The sequence below is a fragment of the Natator depressus genome, chromosome 14 (assembly GCF_965152275.1).
Source record: "Natator depressus isolate rNatDep1 chromosome 14, rNatDep2.hap1, whole genome shotgun sequence".
Lineage (NCBI taxonomy): Eukaryota > Metazoa > Chordata > Testudines > Cheloniidae > Natator > Natator depressus.
The window spans coordinates 9,237,896-9,259,107 of NC_134247.1; the positions used below are offsets into that span (position 1 = coordinate 9,237,896).

The 21,212-nt window shown below is 50.3% G+C and overlaps 1 protein-coding gene across 2 annotated transcripts; it reads right to left on the reverse strand.

The window, feature by feature from the left end:
• Positions 1-1,091: 1,091 nt before the first annotated feature.
• On the reverse strand, positions 1,092-20,385 carry ADAP2 (ArfGAP with dual PH domains 2). 2 transcript variants are annotated; one of them, XM_074970789.1, is made up of 11 exons: positions 20,196-20,385; positions 16,373-16,503; positions 15,739-15,830; positions 13,253-13,338; positions 11,749-11,867; positions 10,904-11,050; positions 8,137-8,220; positions 6,466-6,528; positions 4,847-4,924; positions 4,051-4,277; positions 1,092-2,230 (listed from the first exon to the last, which is right to left on the reverse strand). In XM_074970789.1, exons 1-10 carry the CDS (start codon positions 20,287-20,289, stop codon positions 4,059-4,061), a joined length of 1,113 nt encoding a protein of 370 aa, XP_074826890.1. In that variant the 5' UTR covers positions 20,290-20,385; the 3' UTR covers positions 1,092-2,230; positions 4,051-4,058. The 2 variants fall into 2 exon arrangements, with proteins under 2 accessions (XP_074826890.1, XP_074826891.1); XM_074970790.1 differs by lacking the exon at positions 8,137-8,220.
• Positions 20,386-21,212: the final 827 nt, after the last annotated feature.

The following is a 21,212-nucleotide window of genomic DNA, read 5'->3' on the forward strand; positions in this document are numbered from 1 at the left end:
TCAATCGGAAGCTGTGCTATTGATTTCACTGGACGCAGGATTAGCCTGTTAAAAGATTTTTGAATAAGAGGGTGAACAGAAACCAGCCTGATTCATCAGGTCTCCTGGAGAGGCAGAGGCAGCTCCACTGGCAAGGTTATTGGGGGTTACAGGGACAAGCAGAGCTTGAGAAGCACATTGCTCAGGGCCACATGATGATGAACTCGTTCAAATAAATAAAATGAGGATCCAACCCAGACCTTTTTCTCAGAGATTCAGAAGTGTTCAGTTGAAACATTTCACACACACACACACACACACACACACACGCCCCCAGCCTACAGGCACTTCCTCGTTTCAGCAGGAAGAGCAAGCTACTCTGGGTGTAGCCAGGCAGGCTGGAACGTATCAGTAAGTGCAGGCAGCCTCACCATACATTTTGCTTGCAAGATTTCCAGCCTGATCTGCAGACTAAAACAGTCCAGATACAAAGAAAAACATCCAGATGTCTGGCTGCTTGACTGGACCAACCCTCTGAACTTTCACCCAGCCCTAGCAGCGAGAGGAGAGAATGTTTCTCTGTGATTAGAGCAGAGGACAAAAGGCCCAATTCACTGTTGCCCACCATTCATTGACACCGGCGCAGAGTGGGGATAAAACACTATCACATTATGCTGGGGTGTCTGCGTTCCCTTTGAAGTGGCAGAAGTAACTACACAAGGTGCAGGGTAATGGTGAATCAGGCCCTCGGAGTCATGGCCCCTGAGTCCTGTCCCCAGTTCTGGCACTGATTCACTGTGGGCCTAAAGGCAAGACAAAAGTGGTCTCTGATATGGTGTGCCCAATTTAGGCCTAATTGTCAAGAGAGTGTCGGCCCATAGCCCCAACTGTATATATGTGGATTGTGAGGGCCCTGTACTTCTGAATATCAAGCCCAAGGTATCTCAGACTGGATGCCCAAGATCAGTCCTTGCTTTTGACAAAATTGGTCTTACTCTCCCTGTCTGTCAGATTCCACATCTGTAATATGGGGTCAGAGTTGAGATCCTGGGATAAAGGGTGCTGTGCAGGGACTCCTTACTACTGTGATTACATAGGCAGTCAGAGGAGGTCAAAACTGTCTTTTATTTTTCCAGAATTTGAGGATTTTGTCACCAAAACGTACAACCCAACACAGGGCCTTGGACCCACTTATAACAAAAGGGGGCAGTCCTTTCATTCTAACCCATGGGACGTATCTTGGGAGGTTCCGAGAACCTGCTGAAGCCAACAGGAGTTAGGGCTGCACGTCCCCTCTTAGGATTTGCTTGTAGGCTGGGTGCTCAGCATTGGCATAATGCTGCTCCTACTGGGGTCAATGGTAAAACTCCTACTATGTCACAGCCGGGTTAGACAGACCTAATAGAGCCAAATCCACAGCCATGAGACAGGAGTCGGGATACCACGAGGTCAGAAGCAAACCACAAGTCAGGAACCAGAGTCAGGCTGGGTCAGGATATCAGGGGATCAGAGGCAGGAGACAAACTGGACGTCAGGAACCGTGAGGCAGATGCCAGGAGATCAAGCCAGGGGAGCACAGGGGAACAGTCCAGAACAGCCCCGGTTCAGACAGCTTCCTGTTCCTGCTGCTGGCTTCAGTAGGGCTAGCGGGACGATCAGTTGCCCTGGGACTCTGCCATTTGGACTTCAGGAGTGGAGCCTTACACCGGGGCTGAGGTTCATGGGTCTCAGGTAACTTGCTGCCAGCTGGCTGCTGGGTGGTGGGCTGGAACGTGGCTGCTTCCATGAACCTTGTGGGCCCGTGTTTGAGACCCGTGGGTCATGACACACTGATTTCAGTGGGAACAGAGTTAGGCCAGTGCTAAGCCCTTTTGAAAATCCCCCTGTAGGCCTTAACACCGGGATGCAGCACTCTCTTCTCCTGGTCGCTGTCTCCAGAAGCAGTCCATGTCAGCAGCAGCCAAAAGGCTCTTTGAACATAACAACGGTTGATAGTCCCATGAACTGAGTGTGGTTATCTTGGTCTGCTTCCTACTGCTAAGGTGGCCACATCCCACCAAACACCATGGCCCTTGTAGGCTGGACTGGAATGAGCCGTGGAAATGCAATCCCTCGCTCCCCTCTTTCCGGGACAGAAGACAAAGGCAAAAACAGTTGTCAGCAGGTAAAATGTCTCTGAGTTTATCTTCCCACCTCAACCCGTGTGCCCAAGTCATCTGGTCTGGTGGTCAGCGCAGCCCGAGAGTGGCCTCTGCCGAAATATGAACAAGACAGAGACAATTAATGGCACCCAGAACTAATAATGACCAGGTATGCGTGATGCTGAGAGCCAGACCCTTTGCTACAAAGCCAGCTTAATAGCCCAGTTGAGGATTCCCCTGGCCTGGGGGACCACTGGGCAGTGTAGCTGGTTCTATGCCACTGCCCCTCAAAGCCCCCAGTGAAGGAGGCATGGTTTGATGTAGGAACATGAGGGAGGGGTGACCTGTCTCCTCTCCACCCCATCCCCTCCCCTCCCAGAAGGATCTGAGGGAGGTGGTTTCCTTTAATAAGAGTCCAAGAAGCTTTAATGAAAGTTTGTCTTTTCAACACACAGCCTGTTTGGGTTCCTTTTTGTGGGGAAGGGAACTGGGAAATTCCCCAGTCACTCACAGAGTCCCAAAAATCTGTCCCAGGGCATGGCCCCACAGCCTGGGTGAGCAAAAAAGATTCCTTCACATAGCCTCTCTTATCAGCTTGCAGTTGCCCTGCCCCAGCTGACACCCTTGCAGCTTCTCAGTGTGAGTAAGTCAGTCGGGTCGGTCCAGTCTCTTCCCTTCCCCACCCAGGCCTGCTTCAGCTCTCTTGTAAGGAAGCAGCTGCTTGAGGTTCCTTTCCTGCACCAGGTGTCTCCGGTTGGCTCCTTCAGCAAGCCTGCTCCAAGCTTCAAGTCTCCTGCAGGTCAGCTCCCTCACTCCCTTTCACTCCTTCACTCTCTCCCCGAGCAAAAGGGGACATGGCTAGAGGGCCTCTGTGCTCCAGCTCTTCCTGACTACCAAAATGGCCTGTTGGGGCCATGGGGAGCCAAGTGTAATGTAGAACAATCCCTGGCCAGCCTCAGAGCTCAGGAACTGCAAAGCGGAAACCACAAACCTTTGCCTTGCTTCTTCCTCCCCACCCCAGGTACTGTACTGAGCAGAGCTTGGCTAGTCAGAAAGACTGGGCCCTGAGACTGCACAGCAAGCACTTGGGATTTAGGATCTGTCTTGATTCTGCATTCAGTTACATTCAGGGTATGTGGCTTTCCCCCCAGACCTGTGAATTCTCCTTTGGCTCCGGGCCTTTGACCCTCCTCATGTTCATTCCCCTGCTGATTTTATCTGTCAGTTTTGCGAGCTATTTTCAGCCATGCCTGTGAAGCCCTCTTATAGCTGGTGCCTCCTTTGGAACATTTCCTACCTGTAGCCAGGAGGCTCTGAGTGCCGAGCCCAGCTGACCAGGCTGGCTACAACTCCCCCCCACACACACACACACCAATACAGTGCCTCTCTACAGCTTGAGAGTTATGATAATGTGAGTCATCGGACCGAAGCATCACCGAGCTTCCAAGAAACAGGAACACTGGCCAGCACCAGAGGATCAGGTTCAATAGTGTCTGTGAAGCTCTCAGAGGCTCTGGTGAGGACAGCCATAGAAATGCTCCTAAGTAAATCTCTTGTTTGGCCATGATTTTTAAGCTGACATTGTCCCACTGGTCATGAAGCGACAGGGGGCAGACTGATCCCTACGCTGTCACAGATGCCAGCGCAGAAGCGGCTTGTCCCCCCTCTATTCAGGAGATCTGGGGGCCAGTGCAGCCCCCAGTTCAGTCTAGAGCTGCCCTAAGTAGCTGCAGGGACCCCACTTGGGGGTCCCTCTTGGCCATGCCCGGTCCTACCCACACTCTTCTCTGCCCATGGCTGCTGCACTTGGGCAAAGCAGCCTACCGCCAGGGATATTCCCTGAGGGGGCCTAGCACCAGCCTAGCTGGCATAAAGAGACCACAGAGCAATGATGAACCAGACGCAGAAAGTCCAGTTTTCTGGAACTCACCACTAGTCCTAGGCTGTCAGAGGCTGGGAGATGACTTCATTCAAAGCCGCTATCCACTCCTTCTGCTCGCTGTCATTTTCACACACAAACACAAACTTCCTGTGTGGCGTGACTATGGTGAGCCCAGCTTTCCACCTCTTCCCTGTGACTCCTCTGGGCAAGCCAGCCTGGACCTCATATCCCTGCTCTTTGCTTCCAATAAAAACTCGGCCCAGTTCAAAGGCATCCTAGGTAGGAGAAATCAGGACAATCATGGACCGTATTACAGGGGTTCACTGCTCTCAGGGGTAGTACCGTGCTGTCATCTGAAAGGCAGAAGCAATAGGTTCCATATGGAGGGGAAACTGCCCTGGACACAGAGTAGGTGGACCCAGGGGTCAGGGAAAATCCCTGAGATTTAAAAACCCAAAAGCATTCTCAAAATAGGGAACTCGGGAACTGCAGATTTTGGAGCTGGCAGGGGCAGGCTTGGTAATACCAAGACCACAGGGAGGACATCCTGTGTTTAAAACACAGCACTGGGGTCTATTCCAGGCTCTGCCTTATTGTTCATCTTACCCTAAGTACCCTAGACGGCTGCTACCCAGGGACAGCCAAACTTTCAAAAGAGTTCAAGGCCAGATCTCCAAGTGATCTGCTCCCGACGTGCACAGCTCTCTTGAATATCCAGCCATTCACTACGGGGCCCAAATGGGAGCTGAGCTTGTGCTGTTCCTGGAGGGTGGGTGGGACAGAAACAGCCCCCTCCCTTCCCTCTGCGAAGGGGCTCCACTTACAGAATGAGTGCTCCTCTTACCAGCGGGTCTTTAAAGTAGAACAGGTTCCTCTCCTGAGAGTCCAGGCTGAACCAGCGCTTCTTAAAGGCCTCCTTGTGCTACAGAGAGAGAAGCAGCTCTTTAACGATCTGGCTCCCAGGAACAGGGCTTCTGCCACTCCTGGCAGGCTTCTGGTATCCTGCTAACGCTGCCCATTGGCTCAGTTTCAGTTCCTCAGTGTAACGCAGTTCTGTGGTTCACCATTGTGCCCAGAGCCTCACTTCCCTTCTCCCTCGATGTTAACACGAGTGACTTGTGCACATTCTTTACCGAGGTGTAATCTTCAGCGTGAGGCAGAAATGGAACTGAGCCACTCGCTCCTCTGTGCTGAGCTAGGCAGGCCCTTCTCTGGGGCTTGCTGCAGCTTCTGCAGAATTTAGACTTTCATTAAAAAACAAGTGTCTCTAGCCCTCCTGGTTGGGAACCTTCCAAAGGTCAGGTGCCATGGTGCTACCTGCAGGCAGACACACTGAAACAACACCTGTTTACCTTGAAGTAGCCTAACAAACGCTACTTTCAGACCAGCATTATGTGCTTCACTGCTGATCCTTTAAGCAGTAGCACGGACTCAGGATGGAGCTTGAATGTGTGTGGGGAGCTAGGGAATGTCAGAGAAGCAACAGAGCCTCACCCCTTGGTTTCCAATCTGACCCCGATCGTGATGCCAGCAAAGAAAACTGAATTCCCCCATTCCACTTACTGAACTGGTGGGCTAGGACAAAGGGCCTACATACAAGAGGAGAACAGATGAGGGCAGAGGATTGCATTAGGCTGATCCGCAGTGTAATGCTTCTGCTATACTGGGTGTTACATGGTGATACAGACCTGCAGTTAACAAAGAAGATCATGATACAGCCACCTCCTTGTGCTAAATAATATAACTTTGCAATTCCAGAAATACTGCCCCCAATTATTCCATCACACTTTTAGTTTGCCACACCGTAGAAGAAACCCTCAAAGTTATCTTCATACAGAAATAAAACAGGATCCCAAAACACTGTATAAACTGAAATGCAGTCTATTCCAGGGGTGGCCAAAGTACTGACCCTCCGAGCCACATATGACAATCTTCAGAAGTTCGAGAGCTGGGGCACACCTGCTGGGAGCCAGGGGTTGGGACGTCAGGCACCTGCCAGGGCTCAGGGCTTCAGCTGCAGCGGGGCTGAAGCCCCGAGCCCTGGCAGGTGCACCCCGCAGGCCCGAAGCCCCAAGATACACACACACCCCTGCTGGGCAGAAGCCCTGAGAGCCCCTTCCTTGCTGGACAGAAGCCCCTACTGCACCACCCTTCTGCAGGGAGAGGTCCTGAGCTTCCCCCCCTCCCCTCCAGTCTGGTAGGTGAAGAATGGGATAGGGGTGGGGGACTCCGCGAGCCGCATTTTAATGGTAAAAGAGCTGCATGTGCCTCACGAGCCACAGTTTGGCCACCTTTGGTCTATTCCATTTAACTGGGGCTCACTTAAACATGACTCCTAGCAAACTGCTTCATCATAATCATGGCAGTATTAGCAAACATACTACTTCAGGGGAAGAGTCATGTTTGGCTAGTGCCAAGCATTTAAGTGGTGCTTAACCAGGTATGAAATTCAAGTGGAACTACCTTTGGCCCTGTTTTCTCCATATAGCCTTCTTTGAAATAATTCCTTGTAATCTTGGGTATGAGCTAGAAGAACACAAGAGACATTGGTTACCAGCTCAGTCACACCCAGCGTTCTCTTCTAATTTGTCAAAGCAAATAATCAGCAGGGTTTTGCTTGTTTATCTGTCTGTCTCCTTAATAAAAGGAAGGAACATATGTTCGTTCTGTTAAGGGTCACATTGTAAATGGAGACCATATTTTAGCTCCCACGCTTGATCTACCTTTGTATACTGTACGTATACAGCGTGTTCCCCACTTCTATGTTGTCCTGAACACTCCCTACCAAAACTTACCTGCTAAGTGGTACTAAATGAGCTGTTGTCTGGTTATATTGAAAATGGAGACGCTAACCCTACCTATGCTTGATCAAAGTGAATAGCATGTTGGGGACAGAAGAAATACACACACACACAGAGAGACAAACTCTGTCATGTCAATGGGAAGGAGAAACACCTCAACTAAAATTCAGAAATAACCTGGAAGCTGCCCAATTGATTGGCAGACTCCACAGGGTGTCTTTCTGCTTACGGGAGTAACATTCAATATTACACCTCTGTGTACGGCTGACCATGGAATACTCCACTAGGAAAGGACCTGTGCTTGCATCAACAGGGGTATGAAGGGGGTTAATGGAGTCTAGCCTAGGTGCCAGAAGATTGAGAGTAACTCAAGAGTGGCAGCACTGGAGAGGGAGGATGAGAGGGCCTGATGGGATGCATGGAAAGTCAGACTGTAAGTGACTGACAAATATAACGCGAGGGTCACAGCACATGGACAGAAAGAAAATGGCTAATGGAGAAACAAAAATTCGGTCAAGCCATTATGGGCTAGAGAAGCTTAGAAAGAAACATCTGGTCACTTGGAGAAAGGATGCTATTTTGCACTTACACAGTGTCTGAAGGTTCCTTTAAAGAAATCACTGAATGATGCTTCACAAGAACCCTCCCCCTCAGGTTGGTCATTATTACTAGATGGGGAAATTGGGGCATGGAGAGATGAACTGGCTCAGCTGAGTAAGCAGCTAAGAAGAGAACCCAGAAGTGCTGGCTTCCAGTCCTTTGTGCTTGCCATTAAACCTGACTTCCTCTCTTTATTTGACTCAAATATATTTCTAGTAAATGAATCCCAAAAAAGAGGATCCCCAGCAGTTCACATGGAAAGATCCTCAGAACGTACAGAGCCACGGAGAAAACAGATGTATGGTCTCCCAATAGGTCTTATCTAAATGAGCATTACAGAACCACACTCTCCAAAATGGCCTCTGTATGTGTTTGGGCTGCAGTTGTTTATACACAAAAGTTACAATTCCCACACAGAGGAATTTTTCCCCATACCCATCAGGTACTTTGATATCTAAGTACCCAGTCTGCGTGCATCAGGACCAGCTTCCCACATGACACTGCTTCCACATGCAGATCTTGCAGGCGGAAGTTTGGTGGCCAGGCTGATGCAGGCCGGAAATTAGGTGCCATATGAGTCTCTATTAAAGCCCATAGTTGTGGTCCCTCCCAGGCTGCAAGAAGGGGAAATGAATGCAGGAGGAATTCGCAATGCCATGCTCCTATTGAAGAGGGCACAAGCACAGAAAGGAAGACGATGCTTTTCCGCACTTAAAGCACCTTCAGTTCTCACCTCGGCCTCAGGAGCGGTGGGGAAGGTGGTTCTAAGGTAATGGAAACGCGCTGCCCGAATGGCATTGAACCAGTCAACAATTTCCTAGGGGAGATGGCAAATACAGATGTAATGACAGGAATAATGTGGTGGGATAATGCTGCTGCCTCTCTATAACACCTGTCACCCAAAGGATCTGCAGGTTCTTTGCAAACATTTATTGTTTCTTCCAGCAGCGCCTTGGGGAAACTGAGGCGCAGAGACGGTGACTCGCCCAAGGTCACATAGTGACTCAGTGGCAGAGCTGAGAAGAGAACCCAGGAGTCCTGCCTTCCAGTTCTTTAACCATTAGACAACATTTCCTAGAAAAAACAAGCTATGCGACAAGCATGGACTGCCATTAATGGGTAGTAGCACACATTGCCTGTGGTTCACTTTTGGGCTGAATGAATGACATTAACATATTACAAATATAAGGGATATTAATTATCACTATTCATAATCATAGAACCATAGGAACACAGGACTGAAGGGACCTCGATAAGTCATCTAGTCTAGTCCCTGCACTGAGGCAGGACTAAGTATTATCTAGACCATCCCAGGCAGGTGTTTATAATAAATTTGAGAACAATGCTATTTTAGTCACTGTTACAGCAACACCTGTACTGGGATCAGGTGTTGTGGCTTGTTCTTTATGTGTTTCCAAGACATCCCAGATATTAATAAAACATCAAGAATAATTTAGAAAATGCCCTTTCAAGAAGATTCTAGGTATAATGGGAATATTCCTATTGGGATACTGATCAGACTCTAACTCACAGAGACTGTGGGAATAATTTTTAATTGATTCAATGAGCACTTGCTTAAAACCTTCTGAATTTGGATTTGTCTTGGATGTGAGTACATGGCTTGAGGGCACTGGCTTGGGGAACAACCATGCTTCTGAGAAAATCAGAAAAACCTCTGTAGATTTGATCTAAGACTGAGAGTTGTTTTGGAGAGAATTAAAATGCAAAACATGACGATATTCATGAAAAACACTGTATAAAATAGAGACTATCACAACGCTTCCTTGAATATAATTGCAGAATTGTATAAGTCAATTATACAAAGTTAGGTCCCAATCCTGTGAAGACTCATGCATGTGATTAACTTTTGGGACAGTAAGTAGACCCATTGAGACTAATCACAGCACATGAAGTAAGCATGTGTAAGTCTTTGCAGGGCCAGGCCCTTACTAGGGTTGCCAACTTTCTAATCGCACAAAACCGAACACCCTGGCCCCGCCCCTTCCCTGAGGCCCTGCCCCTGCCTCTTCCCCAAGACCCCGCCCCCCACTCACGACAGTCCCCCACCCTCACTCACTTTCACTGGGCTCGGGGAGGGGGTTGGGGTGGGGGAAGGGGTGAGGGCTCTAACTGGGGGTGCAGGCTCTGGGCTGGGGACCGAAATGAGGGGCTCAGGGGAGGGGGCTCTCGGCTGCAGCAGGGAGTTGGGGTGTGAGAAGGGGTGAGGGATCTGGATGGAGGTGCAGGCTCTGGGGTGGTCCTGGGGTTGAGGGGTTTGGGGTGCAGGAGGGGGTTCCATGCTGGGGGTGGGGCTGAGGGATTTGGAGTGCAGGAGGGGGCTGCAGGCTGAGGCAGGGGGTTGGGGTGTGGGAGGGGGGATGGGCTCTGGGCTTGGGGTGTGGGCTTTGGGGTGGGGCTGGGAATGAGGGGTTTGGGGTGCAGGAGGGGGCTCTGGTTTGGGGGAGCCTCAGGGCTGGGGCAGGGAGTTGGGGCTCAGGGTTGGGGCACAGGCTTGCCTCTGGAGGCTCCTGGTCAGTGGTGCAGCGGGGCTAAGGCAGGCTCCCTATCTGTCCTGGCACTGCACTGCGGCCCAGAAGTGGCCAGCAGGTCTGGCTCCTAGGTGGGGGGCCAGGAGGCTCCAGGCACTGCTCTCACCTGCAGGCACCCCCGCACTGTAGGATTCATACAAGGTTCATGCGCTTGGCAACATGCAGGGCACACCCGGAGTGTTGTGCTGGACCTGTGCACACACAGCTCCTCTCAAGGGCATGAACCTTGGAATCTCGCCAAGATGACATGAAGCCTCCCAGGACTGGGCTCAAGGCCCGAGAGCAAGGAATGCGGTAGATAGAAACTGGTAAATAAGAATGTTAAACAAAGCCAGTGTATTCCTTTTATCTGTTGGAGAATGTAATGCGCGGGGGGGAGAGAAGGAATAAAGGGGAAGGTGGAAAGCTGACAGGCAGAAGCCCGTTAGCAGACCAGCCTGCTTGCTTGCTAAAAGCTGTGTTCCGTCTTGTCATTGAATCGCCACACCCCACCACCCAGCACCCATTGTCCGCGGTTCCTAGCCAATGAGAATGTGGAGCTGGTGCTCGGGGCAAGGGCAGTGCGTGGAGCCAGACCTGCTGGCTGCTTCCAGGGCATAGTACAGTGCCAGGACAGGTAGGGACTAACCTGCTTTAGACCTGCAACACTGCTGACCAGACTTTTAACAGCCCAGTCAGCAGTGCTGACTGGAGCCACCAGGGTCCCTTTTCAACTGGGCATTCTGGTAGAAAATGAGACACCTGGCAACCCTAGGCCTTACAGAGCAGCAGGAGACAGATAGCAACGGGTACTTGTAGCTAATAGTACTGTAGAATTCTGCAACTATAGTCTGCAAATATCTTGTGATTTCAGATGAGATTGAAAGAGAGAGATGCAGAGACATCTTCCATGTTACAGACCCCAGGTTCAAGAGTCTACCTTATTAATTACAAAATCAATGTGGTGTTTACCTTTCCACTTTCATGATAGACAAAGAGGTTCCTTGTCTGACCTTCTTTGCTGTATGTGATCTGCAGCCCATGAGGGTTTCTGATTTTCTCCGTCTGGAACATTGCGTTCAGATCCTTTATGCTGATCACAGCTTTTGGACCTTTAGACTGTGGAATGGAAAATGTCACCGGGTCAGCAGTGACTTTATGGAGGCTAATCAAGAACTATGGAGACAAATGACCAATAGGCCCCTAGGGAGCTGCAGACCAGCTTCCTGCAATGTCCGAAGCTGGCAAGGGCACTGAACTGACCACCCAGCACTAACTGAAGAAGCCTGATGCCTTGATTACCTGCATCACATATAAACCACATTTTGCTCTAGAGAATGAGTTTTTTCTTGAGAAACGATGCTGTGCAACTCCAGTCTCTCCAGTCTGATTGTCTGGAGAACCATAAATTAGAGGTTGCCATAGATGGTAGACATGTGTGATGTGGGAGGAATGAGGTGGAGTGCAGGGTCCTATGCATGTGCATCGAGAGAACTCTGCTGGTAAAACCAGAGGTGCCTCCTGACAGCAGAACCCTTCTTCCTCTTCCTGCTCAACTGCCCAAGTCCCTTTTCCCTGGTTCACCAAAGAGATGGAGATGAGGCTTCCGGGGGGCCAGAGGAGGTGGGGAGAAGGACCAGGTGCTCCCAGGTAGGATGGGAGCTGAATCAGACATCACAGATGTTACCTGGCACAGGATCCCCACCCCCCTCCAAATGCAGGGTTGGGCCTGGCAGCAAAGTCTAGGAAGCAGCAAAATGTCCAGCGGTTGCGCCTACGGGGACAGTGATGATGCACTGGTCGGACTGGGCACTCACCTCTTTGGTGTAGTACTTCAGCACGCCTTCCGTTGCCGACAAGAGGAACTGCCTCTTCAGGAACTGCCTGCTGTCCCGCCCCCGCTTCCACAGAAATCCTTCACGGCTGCCTGCAGATGCTAACAAGAGCAAGGGCGCCTCAGTGCTAGAGCCAGGGCAGCACACGAGCCGGGCAGTTTGTCTAAGTGGATTTCTAGGTGCTCATTTCGCCTTGGAACTATGGAGCAGTGGAGGGCAACCATCTTCCATTCAGCCTGACACCTGGGACCCAATCCTGAGAGGCACTGGATGGCTCCTGGGAGGGGGTGAACCTCCTGGAGGTCGGTGAGAATTCCTGAGCCTAGCACCTTTTGGGCATTCCTGCCATCTAACTAACACGGATGACCTGCTTCCATCACTTGAACATTCTCTCTTCACAGCCTCCCCTTGGCCCTCCCCGGACTGAAAAGCCCCTTTTTATAGGAGGAATAGTAGACACTGGAATGGAGTGGTTAGAGCAAGGACTTGGAATTCTGGACTCCTAGATCTTACTCCTGTTACTTCTTTTACGGGATCTAAGTCAGTTCATGTAATCACGCTGTGCCTGCTGTACAATGGGGAATCTGGATGCCTCACAGAGTGATGGGGAGAATGACTGAGTGTTTGGAAAGCCTTTGGGAGCCTCATGGGGAAGCACAGGCTGTGGCTCTCCTACTGTTCTCTGTTACAATTCACAATCTCCCGGGTAGAGCAAAGATCGGGACTGGAGTTTCTCCAAACGACAGAAAGTGGGGAGTGTGCTTCCTTCTAACCCTCGTGGTGCTGCTCTGAATTCCTGCTGAGAGGGTAACCAAGATCAGGCCCGAAGGGAATGTCTAGACTGAAGTTAAACACCCACGGCTGGCCTCTGTCAAACGACTCAGGCTGTGGGGCTGTAAAATTGAGGTATAGACACTGGGGCTCATGCTGGAGCCTGCGCTCTGGGCCCCTTCTCCCAGAGCTCGGACTCCAGCCCGACTGTCTACATTGCAGTTTTACAGTCCTGCAGCCCAAGCCCCACAAGCCCAAGTCAGCTGAGACAGGCCAGCCATGGGTGTTTCACTGAAGTGTAGACATACCCTGCAATGACTTGACCAAGGTCACAGAGTCAGCTGGAGAGCTGGGAATAGAACCCAGGTCTCCCAACCCCACCACTCCAACAACTGCCCCTGCTGCTTCCCTAAACCAGGCATCTGGGTGCTCATGTTGGACTTGAAGTGAGAAAATGCCCGTTTTAGTTGCCTAAAGGCCAATCTGAGTGTCCCCATGTGGGATTTCTTATTCTGATGCCCACCCTCAGAAACTGGGCCTCTCAGGTGAGAGGCTTTTGGCTGGCCACTCAGATAGATCAAACAGGATGAGGGTTTCGCAGCTGACTGAAAACAAAGTCGCTCCAGCTCTCCCTCGGCATCAGGCTGACACACACAGGATTGCAGTTCTTGGGACTTTGGCCTCACCAGACTAAAAACCCTCCACAGACAATCACCTGAGGAACCTGTTGCATGGCAGACACTGGTGGCAACAAACTCTTCCCGCTCGTATTTAGCTCTGATCCATTGTTCTTTTAAAACCCTGAAGAGAGGAAATATGGATTAGTTAGATCTGCCTCTGTTTCCTTTCACTGACATTCCACAGCCCTTTCCAGCGACGTACAGAATGAGGCCAACGAATGCTACCCGAGGCATAGAAATAGACAGCTTCTGAGTGGTGCAAACTCACTCTATTTCCCCTGACTCCAAGGAGAGCAATTGAAGCCAGAGAGAAAATATAACTGGGAAACATTTAGTAACTGTTTGCTTAGGTAACATAGGCTGGTAGGAATGGCTACTTGCTGGCAGCAGAACTAAAATCACGCTCATGTTATTTCTCTGGCTGCAGTTTCCATGCAAGCTGCAAGAAGAATCTTGTTCCCTAAAGGGCAGAGTAATTAACGTGTGTTTTTGTAGGGAGGCAGAAATGTAAACGGCAAACAGGAGGAAATGAAAACCACCCGAAGAACTAGCCCAGCTTCCCTAGCTCTTGGATACACCAGAGAGATGCTGCAAAAAGGAGTTTGGGGAGTCAGAAACCACTGTTCCTGGTAGGGTTCAACGCAGAGAAATTTGCAGATTCCCTGCCTGCACCGTGCAACCTAAAGCTGGATGACTTGTTCCCATCTTGGATGCTGGGGCTCACTTGGTTGTGAGCAATGCATTGTGCTACAAATCTTCGGGCTTGACTTGAAGGTGGTGTAAATTGACATCGCTCCACTGATTCGCGGCAGAAGAGGCTCTGATCCTTAGATTACAAGCTCTTTGGGGCAAGGACCATCCTGTTACATGTGTGTATAGTACTTAGCACAGTGGGGCCTTGACCTCTAGGTACTACTGCAACACAAATAATAATAACAACAATAAGTCACTGTGAATTGTTGAAAACATCTGGGCCTTAGAGCTGGAAAATGCTCCAGGACACGCTGGAGCCAAATCACAGGCAGCCAAGCCTAGAAAATGAAATTAAGGGAGAGTGGGGAGTTTTCTCTGATCGATCCTATCACTGGGAAAACCAGCTCCCCAGTTTCTGTTCTCACAACCATGGGCTCTCCTCTATGGTTTGGGACCAATCCTTAAACTGGGGGAATTCATGGAACAAGGCAGGCTTGAAATAGGAAGTGGAGCAGAGCGAGGGGGTAGAGGAAAGAATCATAAAATCGTAGGACTTGGAAGGGACCCGAAGAGGTCATCTAGTCCAGTCCCCTGCATTCATGGCAGGACTAAGTATTATCTAGGGGAACGCCTGTTATACGGGAACACAGGGCTGGGATTAGGAGTGAAGCCCAGGAGGGAGATCTGGGAAAGCAGGGGAACTCCTACAATTCTACAGCACAGACAGGCCTGAGAACGAGGGGGAGACTATAGAGCAGATTCCAACAAACCTCTCATTTAACCCTCTCTTTCCTACTTTAATTCCTTTAACCTTCTATTTCAGCCTTTGAATCTTCTTAAAACCTCAGGTGACATCTTAGTGCTGACCTCCTGCTCATTCAGAACATGGCCTGAGAACCAGGTCAAGTCCCTAATTGCCTAGCCAAGATTAATGTCAGAGCCAGTGACAGAACCCAGGAGTTCTGACTCTGCTAATCAAGGACCTGCTCCTGCTACACTGAAGTCAATGCCAAAACTCTCAAACCCAGATCCCCAAAGGTATTTAGGCACCTAACTCCCACTGATTTCAATGGACATTCGGCATTTAAAATTCTTTGAGGATCTGGGCCCCAGTGATTCTACTGGAGCAGAATTGGGTCCCAAGCCAATGGCGTGCACAAGCAAACTTAGTCATGCTTTTACAAAGTTGATGAGTTAATCAATAATATTTAGAACAGGCCTAATCCTAAAGATGGGATCCAACCTTCCAACCTTCCTGAGCTTTAGCACCAGGTCTAGAATTCACAGCCCAGGCCTCTCTCTATTATGAGAGCCAAACTGGTATCCCCAAAACCTATAACCTTTGTTTTAACATCCAAACTCCAGGACTGCTTCCCATCTCTATTAAACCTCCTCCATATAAATGCATGGAACGACTGTACCAGTTTAACAACCTTCAAGGTACAAATTGACACTAATGGGGATTGAACCTGTGGTTTTTAGGCTCCTAGACACCAGAAATCCCAATGTTTAAGCCACTAAACCACCTCTCAGAGAAAAAAAGTTTACAACTACAGTCCTCAAACTGAATTCACAGCTCATTTGCTATTGGAAACAAGAAGATAAAAACATAAGTCACTTAACAACGTACAAGGTATGGGCAAGATACTTGGTCCTTTCCACTGCAGCCCTGATGGTCAAGATACATGGTCCTTTCCCTGCATGACCTGACATGCATTCAGATTACCCAACATGCTATTGGGAATTGTTAGTGAAGACACGTTTATGGGGGGAAGCAGCAGTTACTGACTTGTAAAGGTTTGCAGCACTGAATAAGATAGCAGCTTACAGGCAGTCCTTGGAATGGGGGATGTAATAGAAAGGAGGGACTTTTGCCTCATATTTAGCCTTGGCACAGAGATTCCCATGCGTCTTCATAAACTGCAAAACAAGAGGCGTTTCAGTTAGCTGACTGGCAACCAGAAAAATCAATACTGTGACATGAACATGGAATGAAACTAGGATCAAATGTAGCATTGTGCTCTGCTCAGATTGTGCATTTTGCCAGCCTCCCCACACCAGTATGTGTTTGTCTCTAGTCATTTGTACTCTCCTCCCTGGGGATAATAATACATACACCTCTCCACAGGGAGTTGGGAGGCTGAATTAATGTTTGAAAAGGGCATTGGGATGCTCAGGTAGAAGACACTATATATGTGAAAACCACTGTGTGCTTATAAAACACAATGTGCACTTATGGGGCTATATAAATAATACATCATAATACTTTAGAGGCACAACCACCTATTAGTGTGCTTTGATTTGACTTGTGGGCCAGAGGCACCCCAGATTTACCAGCAGGGATTAATTTGGCTCCCTGTGGTTTTTGTTAATCTGAGCAGGCTATTTTGGAACATGGCACAGAAAAGGATGTGCTGAAATACAGCAGAGTGGACATGAATTCTTGCTTTCTCCATCTGTACCTCTACTAGATCATTCTCCCAGAAGTCAAGGTGGATGGATTTGACCCTGTTGATTTCAGGAAGTTTGCGATGAATCCCAGAGCAATTCAAACAAATGAATATTCCAAGCTTGTAAGAGGCCCACTCAGGATCTAAACACAAATTGAAAGAAGGCAATAGTGCAATATACAATACAGCATGTAGCAAAACACTGAGAAGAGGACAACCGTATGCGGGGTACATCTTCTAATCAAAACCACATCAGAATCTGCATCAAATCTAACCCTGGTGTGTGTGGAACTCACTCCACTGCAGTCAATGAAATGGCACCTGCTTACACTAGCAGGGAAAATGGCCCATTATTCTGCAGCTTTGCAATCAAACATCTGTTTTAAAAATAAATGTGGATGATAAGCTAGAGAGGAAACCTGTACATATGGGCAGGGCAACGGCAGAGTAGAACCTGGGCTCACTATTGGTTCAGCACCTGAGACTCCTGTTTGACCACTGGTGTCAATGTAATGCCAATTGCACAAGGTTGTGGGTGCTCTGCACCACTGGAAATTAAGCCCTTGGGGTACAATTGTCAAAAGCTCCTAAGTGACTTAGGAGCCTAAGTCCAATTTCCAGAATTGATTTAGGCACTTAGGGCTAGAAACACAATAGGAATTAGGTGTCTAACTGCCACTTTAAGCATCTAAATCCCAGAATCAGGCCCCACTGGGATTCACACAGTGCTGCTAAACCCTGTAGGTACCTATACTCACTCGGGACCTACATTTTGCAGTAAAATTCCCTAGCGCCTACGTTTCTGCCTCTGCACACATGCCCTGCAGCCGCACATGAGGCAGCCAGACACCTGAGCCCCAGAGCAATTCATGAACCAGGGATGATAGGTGTTGATTTGCTTAGCTCACCTGTGGAGCCCAAGGTGGTGAGCAGGCTCAGAGCTTGCCTAGTGGATCGGTGAGCTTACACAATATGACAGAGGAAGCAGAACTTCCTCATAATGTTTAGCCCAGTGGTTAGGCCACTCACCCGGATATGGGAGAGCCCTGGTTCAAGTCCCCCTTGACCTGAGGGGAGAAAGCATTTGAACAGGGATCTACTGCCTCTCAGGGCAGGGCCCTTGTCACCAGACGATGGGATATTCTGACGTGAGGCTCCCTCAACGTGTACTGCTGAAGCTCTTCTGCTGTGGATAATTTTAAACAGTCATCAGAGCCGGGGGACTGGACCGGACCCTGAGTCTCCCTGGTGAGTGTTCCAACCACCAAGGCTACAGAGTCAGCCTCGCACATATTTGCTTTCTCTCTCTCTTTGTCTGGCCCCATGATCCTTTCACTATTTATCCACAGTGGAGCAGCTTCAACAGGACCAACTGAGGGAGCCTCACTCCCGAATATCCCTAGCCCAATGGTTAAGCACCCACCTGAGAGGTATCAAATCCCTTCTCCTCTCAGGCTGAGGGGGGTTTGAGCTGGGGGCTCTCCCACATCCAAGGTGAGTACCCCAGCCTTGGGGCTAAAAGTACTGAGGGACCTTCTGGCCCCCTCCAAAAGCAGCATAGGTGCCTATCCCCAAGAGAGGGTTTGCAGCTGAGACTCTCATGCAGAGGAAGGTGCCTCCTTCCAGTCCAGACTTACATCAAGCTCCCTGAGAGGAGTGAGGATTAGGACATATGCCTCACCTTGGCCTCTCCCATTGGCTAGTTTAGGCAGGGAGCCACCTAGAGTCCTGGCTTTTGTAAATCCCATCACCAGAGTAGCAATAAAATGGACATGTGAAGGCAAGTGAAAATGAGGCTGCCTGAAAACAACATGGCGAAGAGCTGTGGAAGCCGAGCTGAAAAACGTGGGGCACAGCTGGGGAACCACGGCAAGACTTGGCAGAAACAGACAGGAGTGGAGCAGCTTCGTCACTGCCCTAAACGCCAGAGGCGTAATGGGAAAATCATGATGATGATTCTAATGGACTTATCTCTCCCCTTTCATTGTCTAGGGAGCCTAGGCAGTGAACTCAGGCTTTGTGGATCACAAGTGATTCTCTAGGCATCTCAAAGTTAGGCGTGGCGATGCTCAGTGTTGCCACGCCTATGTTTCTTTGTGACTCTGGCCCATATCGGAGCTTTAGTGGGGGCCCCCAAAACTGAAACACTGAATAGTGACCAGTTAGGCAAATGTTGGATTCAGCTTCTGACCACCAGTTTTCCCATCTGTAAAATAGGGGTTATGATGCTTACTGATCCTTAGAAAAGACTTTGAGGTCTATGGATGAAAAGCATAAATACAAAGTATTATTATTGTTATTACTACTGTTATTATTCAACACCAGTGTGAGGACAGAAACCAAAGCTTTAAAGGGACACCGTCAACTTAAAAATCACCCTCTCTCTGATTAGTTTTCACTGACCTTTGCTCCAAGTCACACCAATGGTTACTATCATTGAAAGAGACTGGGGAGAAAAAGTGTGTTCCCTTCGTGTTTTGACAGCATTTAGCATATCATCAGTTTAATTGGTCCCTCTCTATACTCAATCCACCGCCCCTGGTGTCTGTGTGGTTCTTTCACACAGCAGTAGCGGACAGAAAACATTTAAAACAATTAGAAAATGTGATTGTAAAATCACAGAAGGGGCAAAAGGACTAAGAGACAGATGTACAACCACAAACTACTTTAAATATTTTTTTTTTATTGACTAGATAGGTAAATGAACACTGTCCCTTTAAATGTCATCTGTTGAAGTGTGCTTTGCTCATTTTCACATTCTTTCAGTAAAAGAAGTGAAAAGCCGTGGCAGTTCCCTGCTATTCTCAGCATGGGTTTCAGGAACTTTGTGAAGTAAGATTTCAGAGTAGCAGCCGTGTTAGTCTGTATTCACAAAAAGAAAAGGAGGACTTGTGGCACCTTAGAGATTAACAAATTTATTTAAGCATAAGCTCAAAGTAAGAGTTAGCCATGTCCAGGACATAGCTAACTAGCACTGACGGCTACAATTCTGATATTAAGTGGCAGCAGGATCCTGATCACTGGAAACACAAGGATGGCTTGGATTGGCAGGACGGATCGGACCCTAGGTGGGCTGGGAGCTCCGGGGGTGTGGGTGGATCTCTATAATGTTGTCACACAAAGAGGCAGACCGGAGCTCAGTGCGCTGCACAAGTCACACAGCGGGGGGGAGCACATCTACACTAGAGCTGCTGCAGCTGTACCACTGTAGCACCATAGCTGGTTCTTACATCAAGGGAAGGGGCATTTCTTCTGCTGTAGTAAATTCACCTCTCTACATGTAGCGATTCTTCGCTTTGCCTAACCACTTCTACATTGGGGGTTAGGTCGACCTAACTGCAGCGCTAAGGGCATGACATTTTTCCCAGCCCAGAGCAAGGCAGCCCAGTGGGTCTAATTTTTAAGTGTAGCCCAGGCCTCACTCTCCAGTCAAATCAAATGCAGGGCTTGGCTGCTGCTTGGGAGAGCAAGAGGGAGAGTGGGGTGGGGGGTACACACTACTTCCGGGGGGGGTCCCAATGGGGAAGTGGGGAGTAGAGAGTTTAAGGAGGGACGGGGAGGTCCTGAGTGATGAGAAGTGACTAAGGACAGAAGCAGTCCTGGATAATGGAGAGGGGGAGAGATCTTGAGAGAGTGGTACAGGGGATGGAGAAACAAGTCCCGAGCAGGGAGTGGGCATATGGACAAGGGAGCGGGAGGTGTTGTCCTGGGGGAGTGGAGATTGAATCCGGGGCGGGACAGGGATTGACAGACGGCGGGGAGGGGAGGCCGTGGGGAGAGGTAGCCGGGGGGCAGCCCATACGGCTGATTGCGCCCTAGGGACGTTTCCTCTTACCGGGTGTCCCGCAGTCTGCGCACTGGGCGTTCCCTGTCCCGGCTGCTCTCAGCACCTCTAGCAGCAGCGTCTTGGTGAAATCCCGATCCACCATCCTGCCCCTGGCCGCTCCGCCCGCGGGCGGCCACACGCTGCCGCAGCCCCGGGACTGCTGGGGGCGAGTCTCCAGCCTAGCCCGGCTGCACTTCAGCCTAGAAATGAGGAAACGCGACTCCTGCTCCGGCCCGGGTGGGAGAGGCTCGGTCACCGCCCATCAGGGAGCTTCCTCCCCACACCCCGGCCCTCAGCCCCCCGCAGATCACAACTGCCCCCTGCCTCGGCAGGACCTGCCCAGGGAGCCCCCCAGCCCAGTGACTGCAGGGAAATCCTTGTGTTGGTGGCGGAACGCGGCTCGCCAGGGCGAATTCTCGGGGTGGGGGAGGGGGGTGAGAACAGAACAGACCCCCCCCCCCCGCCCTGCTTTATCCTGCTCTCCTGGTTGCTGCAGAACGTCACTCACCCCCCCCCTGCCCCCCCGCTGGCCAGAGGAGAGCTCTGGGGTAGTACTGTGGGCGGCCCTCACAGGTGGAGCCTAGGCAGGTTGGGAGCTTTGGGGGCTGTAGGTCACACATCAGACCCTGGAGGGGGGGGGGGGTTGTGGCTCACACAGATCAGACCCAGGGGGGCTGGGAGCTCTGGGGGCTGTGGCTCACACAGATCAGACCCTAGGGGGTTGGGAGCTCTGGGGGCTGTGGCTCACACAGATCAGACCCTGGAGGAGGGGGGAGGGGGGTTGTGGCTCACACAAATCAGACCCCAGGTGGGTTGGGAGCTCTGGGGCTGTGGCTCACACAGATCAGACCCAGGGGGGGTTGGGAGCTCTGGGGCTGTGGCTCACACAGATCAGACCCCAGGGGGGTTGGGAACTCCTGGGCTGTGGCTCTCACAGATCAGACCCTAGGCGGGTTGGGGGCTCTGGGGTTGGGGCTCACACAGATCAGACCCCAGGGGGGCTGGGAGCTCTGGGGCTGTGGCTCA

Bases quoted from the DNA above. Each gene is read 5' to 3' on its own strand.
- ADAP2 (XM_074970789.1), bottom strand. From the start codon at position 20,289: ATGGTGGATCGGGATTTCACCAAGACGCTGCTGCTAGAGGTGCTGAGA. The intron at 16,504-20,195 runs GTAAGAGGAAAC...ATTTGTGTTTAG, and splicing joins CGCAGACTGCGGGACACCCG to ATCCTGAGTGGGCCTCTTAC. The intron at 13,339-15,738 runs GTAAGCTGCTAT...TCCTCTCTTCAG, and splicing joins CCCCATTCCAAGGACTGCCT to GGTTTTAAAAGAACAATGGA.